This window comes from Lytechinus variegatus, chromosome 1, assembly GCF_018143015.1.
Source record: "Lytechinus variegatus isolate NC3 chromosome 1, Lvar_3.0, whole genome shotgun sequence".
In the NCBI taxonomy this organism is placed as follows: domain Eukaryota; kingdom Metazoa; phylum Echinodermata; class Echinoidea; order Temnopleuroida; family Toxopneustidae; genus Lytechinus; species Lytechinus variegatus.
In genome coordinates this window covers 10967786-10986329 of record NC_054740.1, presented here as the reverse complement: position 1 = coordinate 10986329, position 18544 = coordinate 10967786, and the positions used below count along the sequence as shown (strand labels likewise).

General features: G+C 36.7%; 1 protein-coding gene across 2 annotated transcripts in view; it reads right to left on the bottom strand.

Annotated features, from left to right (window-relative positions):
- LOC121428346 overlaps positions 1–18544 on the bottom strand; it is an 81692-nt gene that overhangs the window by 43743 nt on the left and 19405 nt on the right. For both annotated transcript variants that reach the window (XM_041624964.1, XM_041625027.1), the window contains exons 4-5: positions 5385–5539; positions 1173–1275 (exon numbers count right to left, since the gene is read on the bottom strand). In XM_041624964.1, coding sequence (XP_041480898.1) covers positions 1173–1275; positions 5385–5539 — 258 coding nt within the window. The remainder of the gene's footprint in view (positions 1–1172; positions 1276–5384; positions 5540–18544) is intronic.

Here is an 18544-nt window from a genome sequence, read left to right as displayed (position 1 = left end):
GAATTCATATCTGAAAAAATATATACCCTGCCCTTTTTCCAATAAAGTATTACTATTCAGTATGCAGAATGAAACCCTGAGGGAAATATGAATTATACTGAAAATAACTATGATAGAGAGAAGTAAGTCCATTACAATCCTCAAATTGACAATGATGCTTCACAGTGGCAGGTTTACATGTAGTAGTAAAATGAACTCTCCAATTTCAGATTTTCTCTATTCTCTCTCTCATGGTACAGCTAGCCTCCTTTAATAACTCAAAGATATTTCCGAGGGTAAATATTGAAAAAATAGCGATATCAACATTGCCAATTTGAGGACTGCCAACAAACAGATTCCAAACTTCAAAAACTTCATCATCTGATGACTGCCCAAAAAAGATATTCCGAACTTCAAACTTCATTGCCAAAGAAAGACATTGGTATACACGCAGGATTAAGGAGGCTATTAGTATACGTCTTTGTCCTAACAACTTCAACAGAGACAGCGGGATTGACCTTCCCTGATTTCTGGATGCCAACCATCCGACAGCACAATACCCCCTTACCTGGCAGTGCACGCCGACCCGATCGTTCCCGGCCCTGATCGAGGGACCGCTCAGCTAGTCAACCCCCGCCCACGGGAAACTAGCGAGCCCGCCAATTTTGGTCTCATTTGCATATTGCCGACCCACGGCGTATTTGCATATACCCCCGGCTTATTTGCATAACTCCTGACCAATCACACAACGGATCAGTGCCCACCTATTGTTCTCACGTTTGTGCGTACGGTCTTGGAGATTAGTATAGAGTACGATATCGGACAATCTTTGTCACTTGATAAAGAGTTGCAGCGGCACTCGAAAGCTCGTGAACTTGTAAGCTAAATGAACACTTTTTTGCGAGAGTGATCACGAATTTCCTAGAAAGCCAGTGAACACTTTTTGCAAGAGTGATCACGAATTTCCTTGTTGACCATAGTAGATTGCGAGACAAATGAATACCCTCTAGCGATTATTTCAATCCGCAATAATGAACCTATTTAGTATTAAATGGTTGATTTTGATGGACCTTTCTTTTCGTCATCATGTCCTCTCTCTTCATTGATATCGATATTTCCCCAGGGTTTCATTCTCCCTTCAAGCTTAATCATTATTTAAGAACATGTGTTTTTTAAATCATGGATTTTCTCACCTGATCTTATCAATGATGTACTGACGATCACTGTTTTTAACATCCTCTCCATTCACTTTCAGTATCTCATCACCAGGAAGAAGTTTACCAATCGAGGGTCCACCTAGAAATGATCAATGATGTCAAAAATAAGTATTCTTTTCTATTATCTATTGACAAAAAAATACATGATAACGTACAAAGCATCATCATCAATCCAAAAGTTTTAAATCCGTTTTTGTCCCTGTGAGCAAGGGGGGGATGCACCTCACACTTACAGCAATCGCCCCAAATACCCATTCCCTCCACTCTGTGTGATTCAGTGTATCCTCCAACCTCAACCCAACCCTCCAACTTGAGATCCTCCTTCACTAGCCTCTTCCTTGTCATCTTTGTCCATCCGGTCCTCCTTGAACCACCCCTCCTCTCGAACTCAAAACAATGTGTATCATAATGTATCCACTGGAACAAAGGAACAAAAACAAATGTTATGCTTTATTGACTCAGGCTTTCTGTCCCAATTCCAGTGGGGGGGGAACAAGACACAAACACATAGACACGTAATTACAACAAAGCTGGAAATTAATTTCTAATTTAACAAAGAAACCCAGAAAAGATAACAAGTTACACATAGGGAATCTCTTACAATAGATCTTTAATTAGAACAAATTAAAAATAAAAGTACAGTAACTTTATTGTTCCTGAAATATGAAAGGAAACACTGTTCATATTTTTTTTTGTTTCACAATATTCACATAGGTGAACATAAAATGCAACACAACATTCAGAGCAAATATATCTCATGTTTTTTTCCTCGTACAGTGCACATACATGTACATGTACACTATGACATGCCAGACGAAGAAACATGGATAAAAAGGACTACCTAGAACAAAGATGTAAGAAAAGGAAATTCTGTTTCACATCTCTTTGTCCATGTACACATACAGTGTATGCACACAAATGATGATCAATGAAAAATACATCATTGAATTATCGCAGCAATTTTTATTAATAAAGAGAGTAAAACTAAAAGATATCTGTTTACAGACCACATAAATGCAGTTTCAGGTTTCAGAATGAAATTCAAACAGACTTTTAATACATGTACCTGAAACCTACATGTATATTGTAATGCAATATTGGCTATTAAAAAGCACACCTTTTTTCAAGAGTATTCCAGAAACTTATCAATTATCTGTCACATCATACCTTGGCATTTTTTGTTTTTATTCATTCATTCATTATTCATCATCATCATCATCAACATCATCATCATCACCACCACCACCATCCTCATCACCATCATCCAACAAAAATCCTCATTGTATTGTTGAAGGCACCAATTAAAATAAAGTACATTGTAAAAAAAAGTAAAATAAGATACAGCAAAATTTTTTCCCTTTCTAGAGTCATCACAAAATCAGATGAAACTTATCATTTCTCTTTTAATTTAATAGAGAAATCTCACAATTCAGTACACTGTAAAAGCCAATATATACAAGAAGCATGCGGTAAGAACATGAACACACCAAGCAAATAAGTTTAGAAATGAAATGTAAGTCACATGCTCAATAAGCTTAATTTTGTCAGATGAAAGTAATGTACACGTAAACCCTCGACTTCATGAATTGTTCAAATCACGCACACATCACGTGCAGGCTTTTCATCTACGATGACTTTGAACAAAATAAGGGAGTGTGGTATAACAGTGTAATACCTTTCACACGAGTGTTCATATAATGAGCAAACTGAAACGGTATGGATAATTTCAACTATTAAAATTGACATGATTGTGGAGGATGTGTTTCAGTGGTTATGCAAGTCTAAAAGTGAACTTAAAAAGAACAGGGAGATCATCCACATATTACAGCTTTCATTTTGGTCCTTACAAAGAAATTTCAAAACTTCAAAGAAATAGAGTTTTACAAGGGGAAATATTGCAATGTAGTATGTGTATGATAATTGATATTGAATTCATTTCTTTGAATGTTATTTTCCTTGCATAATTACATGTAGATGATAACAGAAAAACTTAGTGTCATAATATTTTCCTTTTAATTTAAATGAAAGTAGTTGCAGTAACACTAATTTGGTGAGAAAGTCTGTCAAACCAAGGTTAAGCAGTATTATATCATCATGGATCTATATCTGGTACAGTTACATAAACTGAACTTTGGGAAATCATAAAATCTAAGCTAAAAAAAACGATCACACTGAAGATCGGCAACACATGCAGACAGGCACACGTGGGACAGTATATTATTATTATTGCTGGAATAAAGACCCAACAGAAGTACCCTAATCCGCGCTTATTTTTCTTATTTCTCAGATATTACACAATTTCTTCCAGAATCCATGGCACATATTTTTTTATTCAGACACTTGGTAGGTCATTATATTGGATTCTGGAAAAAGTCATTTTGAAATCGTTACCACAACTGGCATTTATCTTTAATGTAAATGTGAACATCCCCCTCCCTTTGTCATATATCAATTATGTATTAATGTAAATGCTTTACATGTATTTTTCAACCGTGTTATATCCTTCCAATACCTTCATTAGCCAACAGCATGGTTAGAAGAAATATACATGTATGCAAAAGGATCAATCGTGTGAAAACTGTCAGAATAAGAAGGTGTATTATGAACAAGCCCAATTAGCATGGAAGAGCACACATAAATCTTGCATCGGATGACAAGCCACGCACTCCACAAATAATCCAATCGAATCAAACTTGCCAGCTTCCATTTCATTTAACAGCACAATTTTGATAAAACTCGGCAATCTCCCCTAGAATGCTACCGACAAATTTATGAGAAAGTCCTCTACATATACATAGCTTTTTCCTCATTCTCATCCAACATTTACATTGACAAGGCTCACAGTGGGAAAATATATCTAAATCACATTTTCATTAGTTCAGCTCTGATTTTCATTTGAGCAAAACAAGCATACAATTCTGAAACAAATATTTTAATTTCAAAGCCATCTTCTTGACTACCATACTACTGTACAGATTCCTCATCTTCCATTCACATACATGTATTTGTGTCTATGAATTTACTCATGTTTGAAGGCATTCTCTTGTTCAAAGCATAAAATAAATGTACTTGAGTATGTCAGTATTAAGAAGTTTTCCTTTTGATAAATGATATTTTGATAAATGAATGGCATGAATCAGCCGTTTGTTAAAATGAAAACCTTAAACTACAAAGATTTAATGTATATTTCAACTTTTGACTTTATAGAATCAAAATGGATGGGAATCTCATAAAGCACTATAAAAGAAGGGGTCACTAATTATTTCACATAATAATTCATGAAAACTCTCTGTGGATTTCTGAAAACACCATCCATGCCTTTTCCTGATACTATTCTATATACAGTCCGACCTCTCTTATCCGGCCTCCCCTTATCCGGATCTCTCTATTATCCGGACGCACTATTGCCGAGATTTTTTTTTTTTTTTTTAAATCTAGTACAGGTACATGAGGAAATGAAATTTCAATCTAAACTCAATCCTATACATAAACCAACTCTGATTACATATATTTCCCAACATAGTCACCCTACACCAAACATATTTTTCATGAAAATATCTCACCCAAATCACCAAAAGAACTTTAGGAATGATAATTTCCAGTAAATCAGGGTGCAGAGCAAACTTTTCATCACGTTTCTCTTTTTGCTTCGCGGGAAAAACAACACATGTCTTTCTAGCTAACTTTAGGCCTCAATACGGAAAGCGCCATCTATCATGTTTGAGCCTACAGTCAGTGGAACAATGGCTGACATTGCGAAGCTGCGATACACGCCACGATGATCTAATTTTAAAACTTGGTTTCATCGAGTCATTCACTTTCTTTCGAAGTATGCTCGGTGTATACCTCAGTCATTTTATCAGGTAAATTATCCAAGAGTTTTGGCCATCGATCGATTTCATTTCAATAAAAAACACTGCCTATAATTTGCACTGACTCTGCAGTGAATATTGTCTTTACCGTACGCCCATAGAGCTAATAGCTCTATGGTACGCCCACTACAATAGTGCAGTGTAGCTACGGCCAGTGGCCTGGGGAGGCAGCCGGCAGCGCAGCTGCGTGTATTTAATATTGGGTCTCCCAGATCCGGATAAATCCCTTATCCGGATTGGTGCTGGTCCCAACGTGTCCGGATAAGAGAGGTCGGACTGTACTACCAAATGTGAATTTCATGGGAGAGATACCTACCTTCAGTGACGGATCGTATGACGACTGGCCTCTCGCTGCCCGCGATGAAACCGAACCCCAGAGCGGCGTCCCTGACCAGCACCACATCCCTCTGTTCAGGGGGCGCTTCCTCCAGGTCAAAAGGGTCTTCTCTTGTAGTCACACATGTCCTGTGACTGTTCCAAATGACAAAATGGGAAAGAATTATGATGAAATAGGCATACCACTCCTTATTGTCATGATTGATTGAATTCAATAGAATTGGTTGGATTGAGGAGAATGAAACCCTGGGAACATGTTTGTGTGTGAAAAAAATAATAAATAATATTAAAATCAATAAAAGTTTTAAATTTGAACAGATACCTGTAGTGACAAAGTAATGAACATTACTTGAATGTACATGTACAGTAAGATCACTTGGCATACTCCAGTTGGCAATTGGATCAGCATGTGTGATGTCACACTTGTACAACTCCCAAGATTTCTTTTCTATATTTCAAATTCAACCTGTATTGAAATTGCCACTTTTATCATGAATACACAATTTTCTTTTCATAGGGAGGACAATGTAATACAGGGTCTATAAAACATATCATGGGCAAAGAGTTTTTACTATCATTAGAATGAGCAAACATGAGTTTTCGAGTATATAGTTTGGGATGGCATTGGAACAACAATGCTACTTTAATAGCATTGTGATTTCAACAATAATTTAATTGCTCATAACTGTTTTCAACCTCTGACTGATATTATTCTTAGATTTTTTTTGTGCTTTCAATGTTACTTTTAAGGGTTTTATTATCCTTTAATAGCTAAGGAAAATGAATATTCAATATAAATGAACATGTAGTTTTAATGATGCCTTGTTGAGTTCGAGAAGACGATTGGGTATTAAACTCCAAGAAGTAGCGTGAATCTCAGACTGCAATAGATCCATGTATACAGTCTTGATGCTTTTATATAAAAACTTTTTCATAAATTGTGCTAATAAAAACAAATTCAATGACATATGTAAAAAAGTCAATTAAAGGGGAATGAAACCTTTGGAATTAGTAGGCTTGTGTCGAAACAGAAAAATCAAAGAATAAGAACAAAGAAAGTTTGAGAAAAATTGGACAAATAATGAGAAAGTTATGAGCATTTGAATATTGCAATCACTAATGCTATGGAGATTGGCAATGCGACAAGGATGTGTGATGTCACATGTGAACAACTATAAAATACCCTCAAATGGTCTCTTCCTGGTTTTTCTTATGGTGATACAAACTCTTTACCCCTAATGTATTCTTTAAAAATCTGTATCACATGCCCTCCTTTACAAAGAACACATGATCTAGTGATAGATGTGATAAAAGAGGCAATTTAAGTGAAATATATACTAAAGTAATGGGGAGAGTTGTTCAGAAGTGACATCATACATCTCTGTCGCATTGCCAATTTGTGGATCTCCATAGCATTAGTGATCGCAATATCCAAATGCTCATTATACTTTCTCATTATTTGTCTGATTTTTCTCAAACTTTCATTGATCTGTTTCTTTGATTTTTCTGTTTTCACACAAGCTTTTTAAAGGTTTAATTCTCCTTTAATAAAAGTGCACGATCAAGAAATAAAATATTCACATGGATGAATGCAGTCTGGCTACTGGGGGAAAAAGATACACGTTCATCTGAGGCTAGTTTGGAGCTACTATTACCCCTTTCATAAACCCCATTAAAATGAATTAGGCGGCTAATAGCAGCATAATTTGGTCGTAAAATTGGAGGAGGACAAGAGTTATCCGCATTACTCTGATGCTGCTATTATCCGCATAATAGCAGCATCGGGACAAGATTTTGAGTTTATGAACGCATTTCCAAATTATGCGGATAATTGCCATGGTGCGGTCACAAGGTCACCCTTTTCCAACACAACCGCATCGGAGGGGGCGTGTCCAGTTGTCATGGAGATTATCCCCCTTTTTCAGGACGGGCGCTCGTAAAAATAATGCGGCTTATTTTCGGAGTTTATGAACGCAATTTTTATTGAATTATCCGCATTACTCTTAGGCGGCTAATTGGAGGATAGGTTTATGAAAAGGGTATAAGAAAATCTCCTTATAAAAATTTTAGAAGATAGGCACTGTAACATGGCCACACAGAGTAGTGGACCAGTTACCCCTTCCCCATAAATTTTGAAAACTTCCATTCTCAAATTTTCAATATATCAACACAAAAAAATTTGCACAGAACTCTTTTATTTCATGATAGAAAGAGCAAAAACTCTCCATTACAAGCTTGGTGAGGTTTTTTTTCTTGCAATTTATCTTCCTTAAAAACAATATGCATCTTGTCCCCCTCCCCCCCCCCCCCCTGGAAAAACTCTGAATATGGCCATGATCAAAAGCCTATTTATTCTAGTAGTAGGCCTATGTCCAGCATCTGGGTAGCTCAGTGCAACAGAATATATAGAAAGTTTTTTTTTTTCACTATATAAATGCACATCACTGTCATTGTATGTAATGCATACATGTACATGTATTCAAATCAATAAATCCATACATAATAAGTATGTCAAATTGTAGTTTCCTGACTTCTCCTGGTAGGTTATTCCAGTAATTTTATGACAGAACTGATAGGGTCACTGAATGTACACAAGCTTGTTGAAAGCTTTTCATTTATTTCAGGATTAAATTCACAATTCTGATAAAGTATGTACATACATGTAGTAATACATTGCAAATGATCTTATTTTAGTTTTTGTTATGATTTTTTTTTTAATGAATGCTTATTTTGAGTCATGTTTTGGTTCAAATGAATATGGCTATGTTTAATATTTAAGGGACTATGTGCTTCAAACATTGCCTACATGTATGTTAAAGTTCCTTCTACATGTATAGTATTATCATCAATGTTACACTATTATTAATGTATATTGTCATAAAGCAAATATTACACCTACTACATAATATCAAATTCAAAATTCCTGGTACATGAACATTTATTAGATGCATTCAAGTTCAAATATCAAGTACTAGATTGTATGTCACATTTTGGTGCCACACAAGATCCATGTGACAAATCACTTGACATAAGGCGGTTTCAAACCGCCTCGATCACAAGAATCCCCGTTAAATTACGAGAACTTTTTAAGGCTAAAAAATACCCGTTAATTATTCCTGCATTCACACCGCCCCGAAACACATCCTTCGGGATAAGTTCCCGAAGTTACGAGCATGCGCAGTGTGGTCTGATAAGCAGGCAAGGCGGGAGATTCAAAATCTCTAGCCCAGCAGCCACCCACGCCGCCGCGCCCAACGACACGCTGGGATAAAAGTTCCCGTAATTTGCTTTCACATCGCCAAAATACCTGCGACCTTGGAAAAATCCCCACGAAAGTTCTCGTAATTTCGCCAAGTACCTACTATTTAGCGGGTATTTTCTTTCGGGGAGATTACGCGTAGTTTGCTTTCACATTACCAAAATACCTGGTATTTTCTGATCGGGGTAAATTTTCCCGATCAGAGAATACCTGGAACTGGCGAACTTCGAGGCGGTCTGAAACCACCTATAGAGATATGAACTATTTGAATACTGTATCTGAACCAATTGGACAGGGGGAGGGGAATTGGATGACAAGAGAAGATAAGAAGACGCAGCAGAATTATGTGTACTCAATTTCATTGTAATATATTAGGATTACAAAGTTGTTGAGAAATTAAAAAAAAGGTTCACTTGCCAGTTTAAATCTACAAACAAGACAACCATTAGAGCAAATAACAGTGTTTCCAGAATATAAATCCATTGCAAGTAGACCGTTTCCGTCTCCACCGATAACTGGGTCACTAGATCCATCCCATCCAACGACACACCTATTCCCTGTTCCCAGTAATGAGCGATAACTGGATTCCGAACCAAGTCGCGAAGAAACAATTATCCACTTCTCCTTCTGATTAAGAGGTTCTTGAAGACATTTTCAGCGGGAATTTCAGCTTCGTTTTAGAGCAGGATGGGCGGTGCCACTGGTTTGTTTGTCAAGTAATTACAGTCAAATGATGTTAATAATGAACAGTGGGAGATACTAGAGGAGACTGTATACCAGGCCCTACTAGAATACAGGAGTTGACTTTGGAATTTTCTCACTTCCAAAGTGTCAAGAAATAAAAGGCCTGGGTTGCGCGGGTCACCTTCCCAAGGATCCTTGCACCTTCCATTGTGTGAGGACAATACACCAGTTGAGAAATATGTTGTCATGTTTTTATTCATATTCTTAAAAAGGACAAAGAACAAGAACTACATGTACAGTGTAATAAGTTGAGGGAGTGGATGGGGGTGGGGGGGCAAGAGGAAGTTAGAGACTAGGAGGCATATGCCCGGAGTGACATTTTGAAAGGGTGCAAAAACAGACATTTTAATCCCCAAAAAAACAACAGCATTGGAAAAGTAATGAACAACCGTAGATGCCACTTGAAGGAGTGATAACGAGGCATGATTTCAGCAAACCCCAATTTTCACGTTTTCCTGTACACTTGCTGATGTTCAGTACATGAAGCTAGCACTTTTGTCGTCGTACATCATGCATATAATCGCTTTCAAGTAACACCCTTAGGGGCTCAAAAACCTTCATTTCCACACAATGAATAGAGAACATTAATGTCATTGTGTTGAAAATGTCAAAGTTCTCCATTCTTCAATGGGGATCAGGAACCCCCCACTCTGCTCCCAACCGGACCCCCCCCCCCTTCCTTTCTTTCACCCCACAGACAGGGAGAAATGTTTTCCACTTACATGTATATACTCTAAAATTGATAACAATTCATAGCATCTACTTTGGACATATATTTTTTGTCTCTCTGATCTGTGAAATGTGGGCCAACTTTACCCTTTTTTCAGAATAAGCATCTTTTTTCTTCTTTTTCTATAAACTTAATAGCAATTCATAGCTGCTGTTTTGTCTCTTTGATGTGTGAAATGTAGGCCTACTTTTCCATAGGAAAAGCTGATTTTTCTTCCATTTTACTATCTCAGCTATTTTTTGTAAATTTGCATGTTATTTTGTTCCTTTGGTCTCTTCAGTATTTAAAACATATAGGCATACTTTTCATTTCTTTGGGTGGTTTCAGACCGCCTCGAGGTTTGTTAGTTCCAGGACATGTATTTTCTGATTGGAAAATTTACCCCGATCAGAAAATACCAGGTAAATGTGAAAGCAAACAACGCGTAATTTCCCCCAAAAGAAAATACCCGCTAAACTTGGCGAAAGTATATGAGAACTTTTGCAGGGATTTTTTCAAGGTCGTGAGTATTTTGGCAATCTGAAAGCAAAGTACGAGAACTTGTATCCCATCGATCAACGCGATATTCCGGTGCATGCTGTTCAATATGCATGGATGTGCAAGGCTGATATGCGAGGCCTACCGAGCGAGCAAGCCGGCACGGCCAGTCGGCCAGCGCCAGTGCATGCAGCGATAAACATACGTGACTCAGCGGTTGATTCTTCTTCAAAAACTTAGTTTTACTATTTCAAGGTTGTTATTTACCGGTATTCTACATTTTCATTTTCACTGTATTGGGGAGGCTGCCAAAGCCTTAATTTCAACGTGGAAAGAAATGTAATGCAATTGCAAATGATGATCAAGGGAACAAATTATATCCGCATACAATAGAGTATAGTTAGTACGTGCTAGAGCTAGGCCGGCCGTCCCCCGTTCGCGATACGTACTACTGTTGAAAAGCAGTATGCTTCTTGGTCTGCTACCAGACAGTACTGCCCATGCTCATAACTTAAAGAAATTAACGAGATGAGTGTGTTTTAGGGCGGTCTGAATGTAAAAAATAATTATCTGGTATTTTTTAGCGTGAAAAAGTTCTAATAATTTGGGGACTCTTGTGATTGAGGCGGTTTGAAACCACCTAATGAGTAAGCATGTTTCTTCTCCCTTTTTGCTATCAGTAGCAATCTACTTGGCTATTTTGTAAATTTGTATACATGTATATGTTTACCATTTGGTCTCTTTGAAATGTATAAAATGCAGGCCTACTTCTCATTTTTAAATATGCACTTTTTTCTACATGAAACACAAACTATGACACAATTCATAGCTGCTATTTTGTAATTTGTATTGCAGTTTTGCCTCTTTGATGTCTGCCTACATCAACTCTCATCCCCTTCAAGAATGAAAACCAATCCTAGCTCTGCAAAATTTCCACTTGATTTAATATTTCAAAAAAATATAAACAACATATGGTATCATCAAAATTGCTGTAAAGTTTTTAAAGCCACCTTTGTTTGATAAAAATCTACAATTTCTCTGTTGCTTGAGGTTCATGTACTTAAACAGGTCACCTCAGCACCTCTCGTTCCTTTGGAAACAGATGCTTCAGTAACAAGTACAACATTTTCCTTTTAATCGCTAAAAGCTATTCATCTCCATACCCATCCATTTTCTCTCATATAATTACAATTTTGTTTTCTCTGAAAATGCTTCTTTTTAACGAGGAACACCACTTCACTGATTTTCAGAGTCCATTAGCACATTCTCACTGTTCTCAGTAGAAATTTGTATAGCCTTGAACTTTCTGGTTTATATTAAAAAGAAATAATTATGTCACGCTGAAACACCTGACTTCTCCTACTCCTGTTTGTCGTTGCCTGTTTGTTCCTCTTTCTCTCTCTCTCTCTCTCTCCCTCTCTACGACCCCATTCTCATTACAGTTCTAAAACTACAGTGTAGTTCAGATGAAACCAGTTTAGTGGATACTACATGTACATGTAGTTTAATTATGGGAGCGATAAAAGCAGTCTTTGAAACGATCTTTCAAACCAGTTTGTGACCGCTTTGCCTCGTTATACTATTTTGAAAGGTGATGACACAACTGTTCTTCATAAAGCAATCTTTGCGAATGGTGGCCGTGCAACTCCACACACGGTCTTGCAGTTTACATCCGACTCTATGCGCACGTAAATTTTTGCAGCGATCGCAAAATCAACGGCCAAGATCCGGGGGGGGTTAAACTGACCCCTTCCTAGTATATGTTGGTCTGAAATAGCCCATTTAAAGGTCAAGTTCACCCCAGAAAAATGTTGATTTGAATACAGAGAGAAAAATCAAACTAGTATAACGCTGAAAATTTCATCAAAATCGGACGTAATGCCTCAATACGGACAGCACCAGCTATCATATTTGAGCCTACAGTCAGTATAACAATGGCTGACATTGCGAAGCTGCGATAGCCGCCATGGTGATCTAATTGTAAAACTTAGTTTCATCGAGTCATTCATTCTCTTTCTTTCGAGGAACATGTATGCTCGATTTATACCTAAATCATTTCAGCAGGTAAATTATCCAACAATTTTGGCCATCGTTCGATTTCTTTTCCGTAAAAATACCGCCTATAATTTGCCCTGACACTGCAGTGAATACTGTCTGTATGCTACTGTACACCCACTACAATAGATAACGTGTAGCTACCACCGTTGCAGGGATCGAGGCAGCAGCTGCGTGTATTCAATATTGGGTCTCCAAAATCCGGATAAATCCCTTATCCGGATTGGTGCTGGTCCCAACGTGTCCGGATAAGAGAGGTTGGACTGTATTTCATATAATAAAATGTAAAAGAAATAGTGAGTGGATGATGTCATCAGTCTCCTCATTTGCATACAGACCAGGATGTGCTACAACTCTTTTGTGAAATTAAGCGAAACTTTAAAATGTCGTAGCTTTTTTATTTTACATCCGATTTTGATGAAATTTTCAGTGTTATGCTTGTTTTATTTTTCTCTTTTTATTCAAATGAACATTTTGTTGGGGTGGACTTGTCCTTTAAGATAGGGTTATTTGGTTACGAAAACCACTTTCAGGCAATCAGATAGGAATGCTAGCAAAGTGATCTTCCAAACTGGTTTTCTGAACTGGTACATGTACTTTTAGGATTGTAATGAGAAAGGGGACTACATTATATCTCTCTCTTACTACATTTATCTATCTCCTTCTCCCTTTCCTACTAGCTCTCTCTATCTCTTTCTGTCCCATCTCTAAAGGCTAAATATAGCCATGAATTATTAACATGCAGGCATTTCAGATTGTGCAGACACCAGCGCCCCGAGGGTGGTTCGACATGAATTTGCAACCAATTTTTGACACTCTCTGGGGGGTCCCTGGCCAGATGACCTTAACTTTTAACACTGTGGGCCGTCACTTCACCTCAGCGCAGGTGAGACGGTGGCGTGGAGAGGCATCTCACACCTGATAGACAATGTATTCAGATCAGAAAGAGCAGTTCAGACCTGACAAAAGGAAATTTATCCACAAAATTCAAAGAAACTCTGTTCACAAAAATATAAAATGGAATAAGTTTTGTATATACATGTACATGTACACATTCAACGTCATCAATTTTTTTCAAAAAAAACATGTTAAAGCAAGGCTGCATTTAGATGCATAGACTATGATTCTGCATATAAAGCTTTTCATTTATAAAAAAAAAATGCTTGAAATTATAGGGATTAGGGCCACTGATACACAGGCCTATACATGTAAATGACTGCATTCTCACTACCATCTACATGTACATTTGCTAATCACAAAGTTGCCTTTCCTGCGTATGTACACAAAACTTGGTGACCAATATAGAAAAATAAAAATACTACACCTTGTATGAATGTACATAGAGTAGAGCACCAGACAAAAGTTTATCTTTAATAAAGGAAAAGGAAACCTTTAAAATGCTTGTGTGAAAACAGAAAAAATAATCAAAGAAACAGATCAACCACAGTTTGAGAAAAATCGGACAAATAATGAGAAAGTTATGAGCATTTGAATATTGCGATCACTTAAAGGAGAATGAAACCATTGGAACAAGATAGCTTGTGTAAAAACAAAAAAATCAAAGAAACAGATCAACAAAAGTTTGAGAAAAATCGGACAAATAATGAGAAAGTTATGAGCATTTGAATATTGCGATCACTAATGCTATGGAGATAGCAAATTGGCAATGCGACAAAGATGTGTGATGTCACTTGTGGACAACTCTCCCCATTACTTTATTATATATTTCACTTGAATTGCCTCTTTTATCACATCTATCCATAAATCATGTGTTCTTTCTACATGAGGGCATGTAATACATATTTTTTAAGAATACATCATTGATAAAGAGTTTGTATCATCATAAGAAAAAGCAAAGAGACATTTTGAGGGTATTTTATAGTCCACCAAAGGGAAAGTTGTTCATCAGTGACATCACACATCCTTGTCGCATTGCCAATGTGAGGATCTCCATAGCATTAGTGATTGCAATATTCAAATGCTCACAACTTTCTCACATTTGTCCGATTTTTCTCAAACTTTCTTTTCTTTGATTTTTCTGTTTGTACACAAGCCTACATGTATTTGTTCCAAAGGTTTCATTCCCCTTTAAATGCTACATCCTCACATTGGCAATGCAACAAATATGTGTGATGTCACTTGTGAATAACTCTTCCCATTACTTTAGTATATATATTTCACTTAAACTGCCTCTTAATTATCACACATTTATCAGTAGATCATGTATTCTTTCTATAGGAGGGCATTGTAATACAGATTTTTAAAGAATACATCATGGATTAAGAGCTTGTATAACCATAAGAAAAGGCAAAAAGATATATTTTGGGGGTATTTTATAGTCCACCAAAGGGAAAGTTGTTCACATGTGACATCACAAATCCTTGTCGCATTACCAATGGGAGATCTTCGTAGCATCGGTGATTGCAATATTCAAATGCTCATAACTTTCTCATTACTTGTCCGATATTTCTCAAACTTTCTCTGTTCTTATTCTTTGATTTTCCTGTTTCGACAGAAGCCTATTATTCCAAAGGTTTCATTTCCCTTTAAACTATAAATTTCTTCTTTTCATTTTCTTTAATTTCATATTACAGAAAAAATGTTGATAAATTCAAGTGTTCATTTCATAGAGAGATATTTTCCTAAGTTGCAATTGTAATGTACATGTATCTTGAACTACTGAAATAAAGACTTTGTAAAAACTAAAACACAAATTTGTGACTGTTTTTTATAAAGTACTGCTTGTATTTTACTACAGTATTTATCAAAGGCATAGAATTGGATAGCAATTTTCACCCCAAAAACAACTACCAAACATTATTCAACTGTAAATTTTCCCATCATATATAACTAATGCATGAAATGACAGGGTAAAAATATGTTATAATACAATAAGATCCATCGCATTTATCATTGCTGCTCAATGACTGTGTACCGAATGCAACATTGAACTTGAACTAAGAAATAAAACCCACTCAAATACCTGGGGAAAACAAGCTCTTTTGAAAAATGCAGGTATTCATCGTATAGTCAGTTTTCAATTTTTCAATAATAGCACTGTGATCAAACGAACAAACATGCTACTGAGGATGACAAAGGGGGAATATAATATGCTCATCGTAGATAATCAGCGTAATGCGTGCATATTGTATCCTGGCTCTGGTAATGAGAACCAATGTTGTGTGAATCCCTGGATTTTCTTGCACATTTCAAGGTGAATGAGCCCTGAAAAGTTCAAATTGTGTTTAGTGCCAGCAATTTTCACAAGAAAAATCGAGTGCACGTTATAGTGTACATGTAGCTTGATCGTTGCCAGAAATTTATCAAGATTGTATTTAATAGGAAACTACAGTATTCAATGCCTGTTTCCCAAATATTTAAAGCAATCTTGCAAATTATTCAGGTCAGAAAAATGCACATGCTGCAAAAAGATTTTGGTAAAAAAAAATGGGGGAAAAATTTACCAACATTGATACTCTATCGAACATCTACATGTACGCCTACAATATATAGTGCATAGACATGTAAATTGGACCATAAACACAGTTTTCCTAGCGAAATATATACCTTTTTTCCTTATTTCAGTTTTTTGACACCCTTATTACATTACGTATGTAACATGCCCAATCTTGAAAAAAAGAGAGTTTTACGTGTTTTGGGGGTCACAGATGATATCCATTCGTCAATGGAGGTCCCCCCCCCCCCCCGAGCTGTGGATGAATCATGAAGTATTAGTGAGCGAGCAGAGCAACAAAGAAAAACAAGTCTACATGTAGGAGGAAGCACTGTCCTCCTCTCATAGCTCAGAAAAATGTAGATAAGCTGAAGTTTTGCGCTCAAAGTGTTACTTTTCGACAACAGTGATTTTGAGGTACAAATAAAGTGATTAATACACGCATGTTCATTTTAGTACTAACTTGTCAGCTAAAGTAAAATGGAAAATTTGAAATTGATTGATCAATGCTAGATGCACTAAGATACACTGTAAAAACTGCGGTGTTAATAGAGGACCACACCCTGAGGTGTTAAAATTACACCCTAGAGATTAAACATAACACCAAAGAGTGTAAATGTAACAGCAAAAGGTGTTGTAATAACCTGTGTAAAACTAACACCATCAATTTAACACCGGTGTAAAATAACTGGTGTGGTCCTCTATGTGCACCGGTTAACACCACAGTTTTTGCTGTGTAGGTCTCAACATTTCAAAGAAAAATGAGTCTAGAAATGGCTAAAATATGGAAAAATACAAGCAGTGTCTCTTGTATGTAGCAAGGGTGTTATTCTACATGTAGATTATAACCAAGATTGAAGTTAAAAGCATATTATAAGCATAAATTTATGCATAAACCTGCCAGCAGATATAACCAAACCAAGGGGATACAATATGTATTTTCACACACATCCAATAAACACATGTGTTTACGTAAATTATCGTTGGAGGTCTTCCAAACCATCATATCACACATACGACAGTACAAACCAATATCAGAGAAAATCAAATTCTGCAGTATAAGTTTACTATATAGTTTTTACACTTACATGTAGTTCCCAGCCTTACAACATACATGTATGCATTGCTTGAAAAATACATGGTTGGAACTTGGAAAGATCAAGAAAATTGCTTGACATTGATTAAATTACAAAACGTAAGGATCCAAGAAAATATGGCAAAAGACCTACATGCTTGTAATTTTGGTTTGAGCGACTTACGTACATGTACCTGTACAAAAAAGAAGGTGGGATAAAGCTATACAATGTTTCGACTGACCGTGATTTCAAATCGCGCGATCAGTCAAAACGTTATATCGCTTTTCACGTGCAAAGTCAATGCAGTGCCCAGTGCTGATTCGACGACTTGGTAGACCGCACGCATTGAAATCGCAGTCAGTCAAAACGTTGTATCGCTGTGTTACAGTATGTTTCCAATGGGATTTGCGCATTTTATTACAAACAAGTGGAATGCCTCTGGCCGTCTCACCTGCATCACGCGGTTCAATATAGCAGCAGTGCTGACTTTGAATACTACTCTAACTCGCACAAGATGTTCAGTGATACATGGTTACTCTTATGTCCACTTTTTATGAACTAGACCAATAAACTTACAGAGATATGATGGTTATTCAACAAAAAACCCCAACATGGCCAAAGTTCATTGACCTTACATGACCTTTGACCTTGATCATGTGACATGAAACTCGCACAGGATGTTCAGTGATACTTGATTACTCTTATGTACAAGTTTCATGAATCAGATCCATAAACTTTCAAAGTTATGATGGTAATTCAACAGATACACCCAATTCGGCCAAAGTTCATTGACCTTTGACCTTGGTCATGTGACCTGAAACGCACACAGGATGTTCAGTGATACTTGATTACTCTAATGTCCAAGTTTAATGAACTAGACCAATAAACTTTCAAAGTTATGATGGTAATTCAACAGATTCGGCCAAAGTTCATTGACCCTAAATGACCTTTGACCTTGATCGTGATACCTGAAACTTGCACAAAATGTTCAGTGATGCTTGATTACTATTATGTCCAAGTTTCATGAATCAGATCCATAAACTTTCAAAGTTATGATGGGAATTCAACAGATATCCCCAATTCGGCCAAAGTTCATTGACCCTAAATGACCTTTGACCTTGGTCATGTGACGTGAAACTCATGCAGGATGTTCAGTGATACTTGATTAACCTTATGTCCAAGTTTCATGAACTAGGTCCATATATTTTCTAAGTTATGATGACATTTCAAAAACTTAACCTCAGGTTAAGATTTCGATGTTGATCCCTCCAACATGGTCTAAGTTCATTGACCCTAAATGACCTTTGACCTTGGTCATGTGACATGAAACTCTAATAGGATGTTC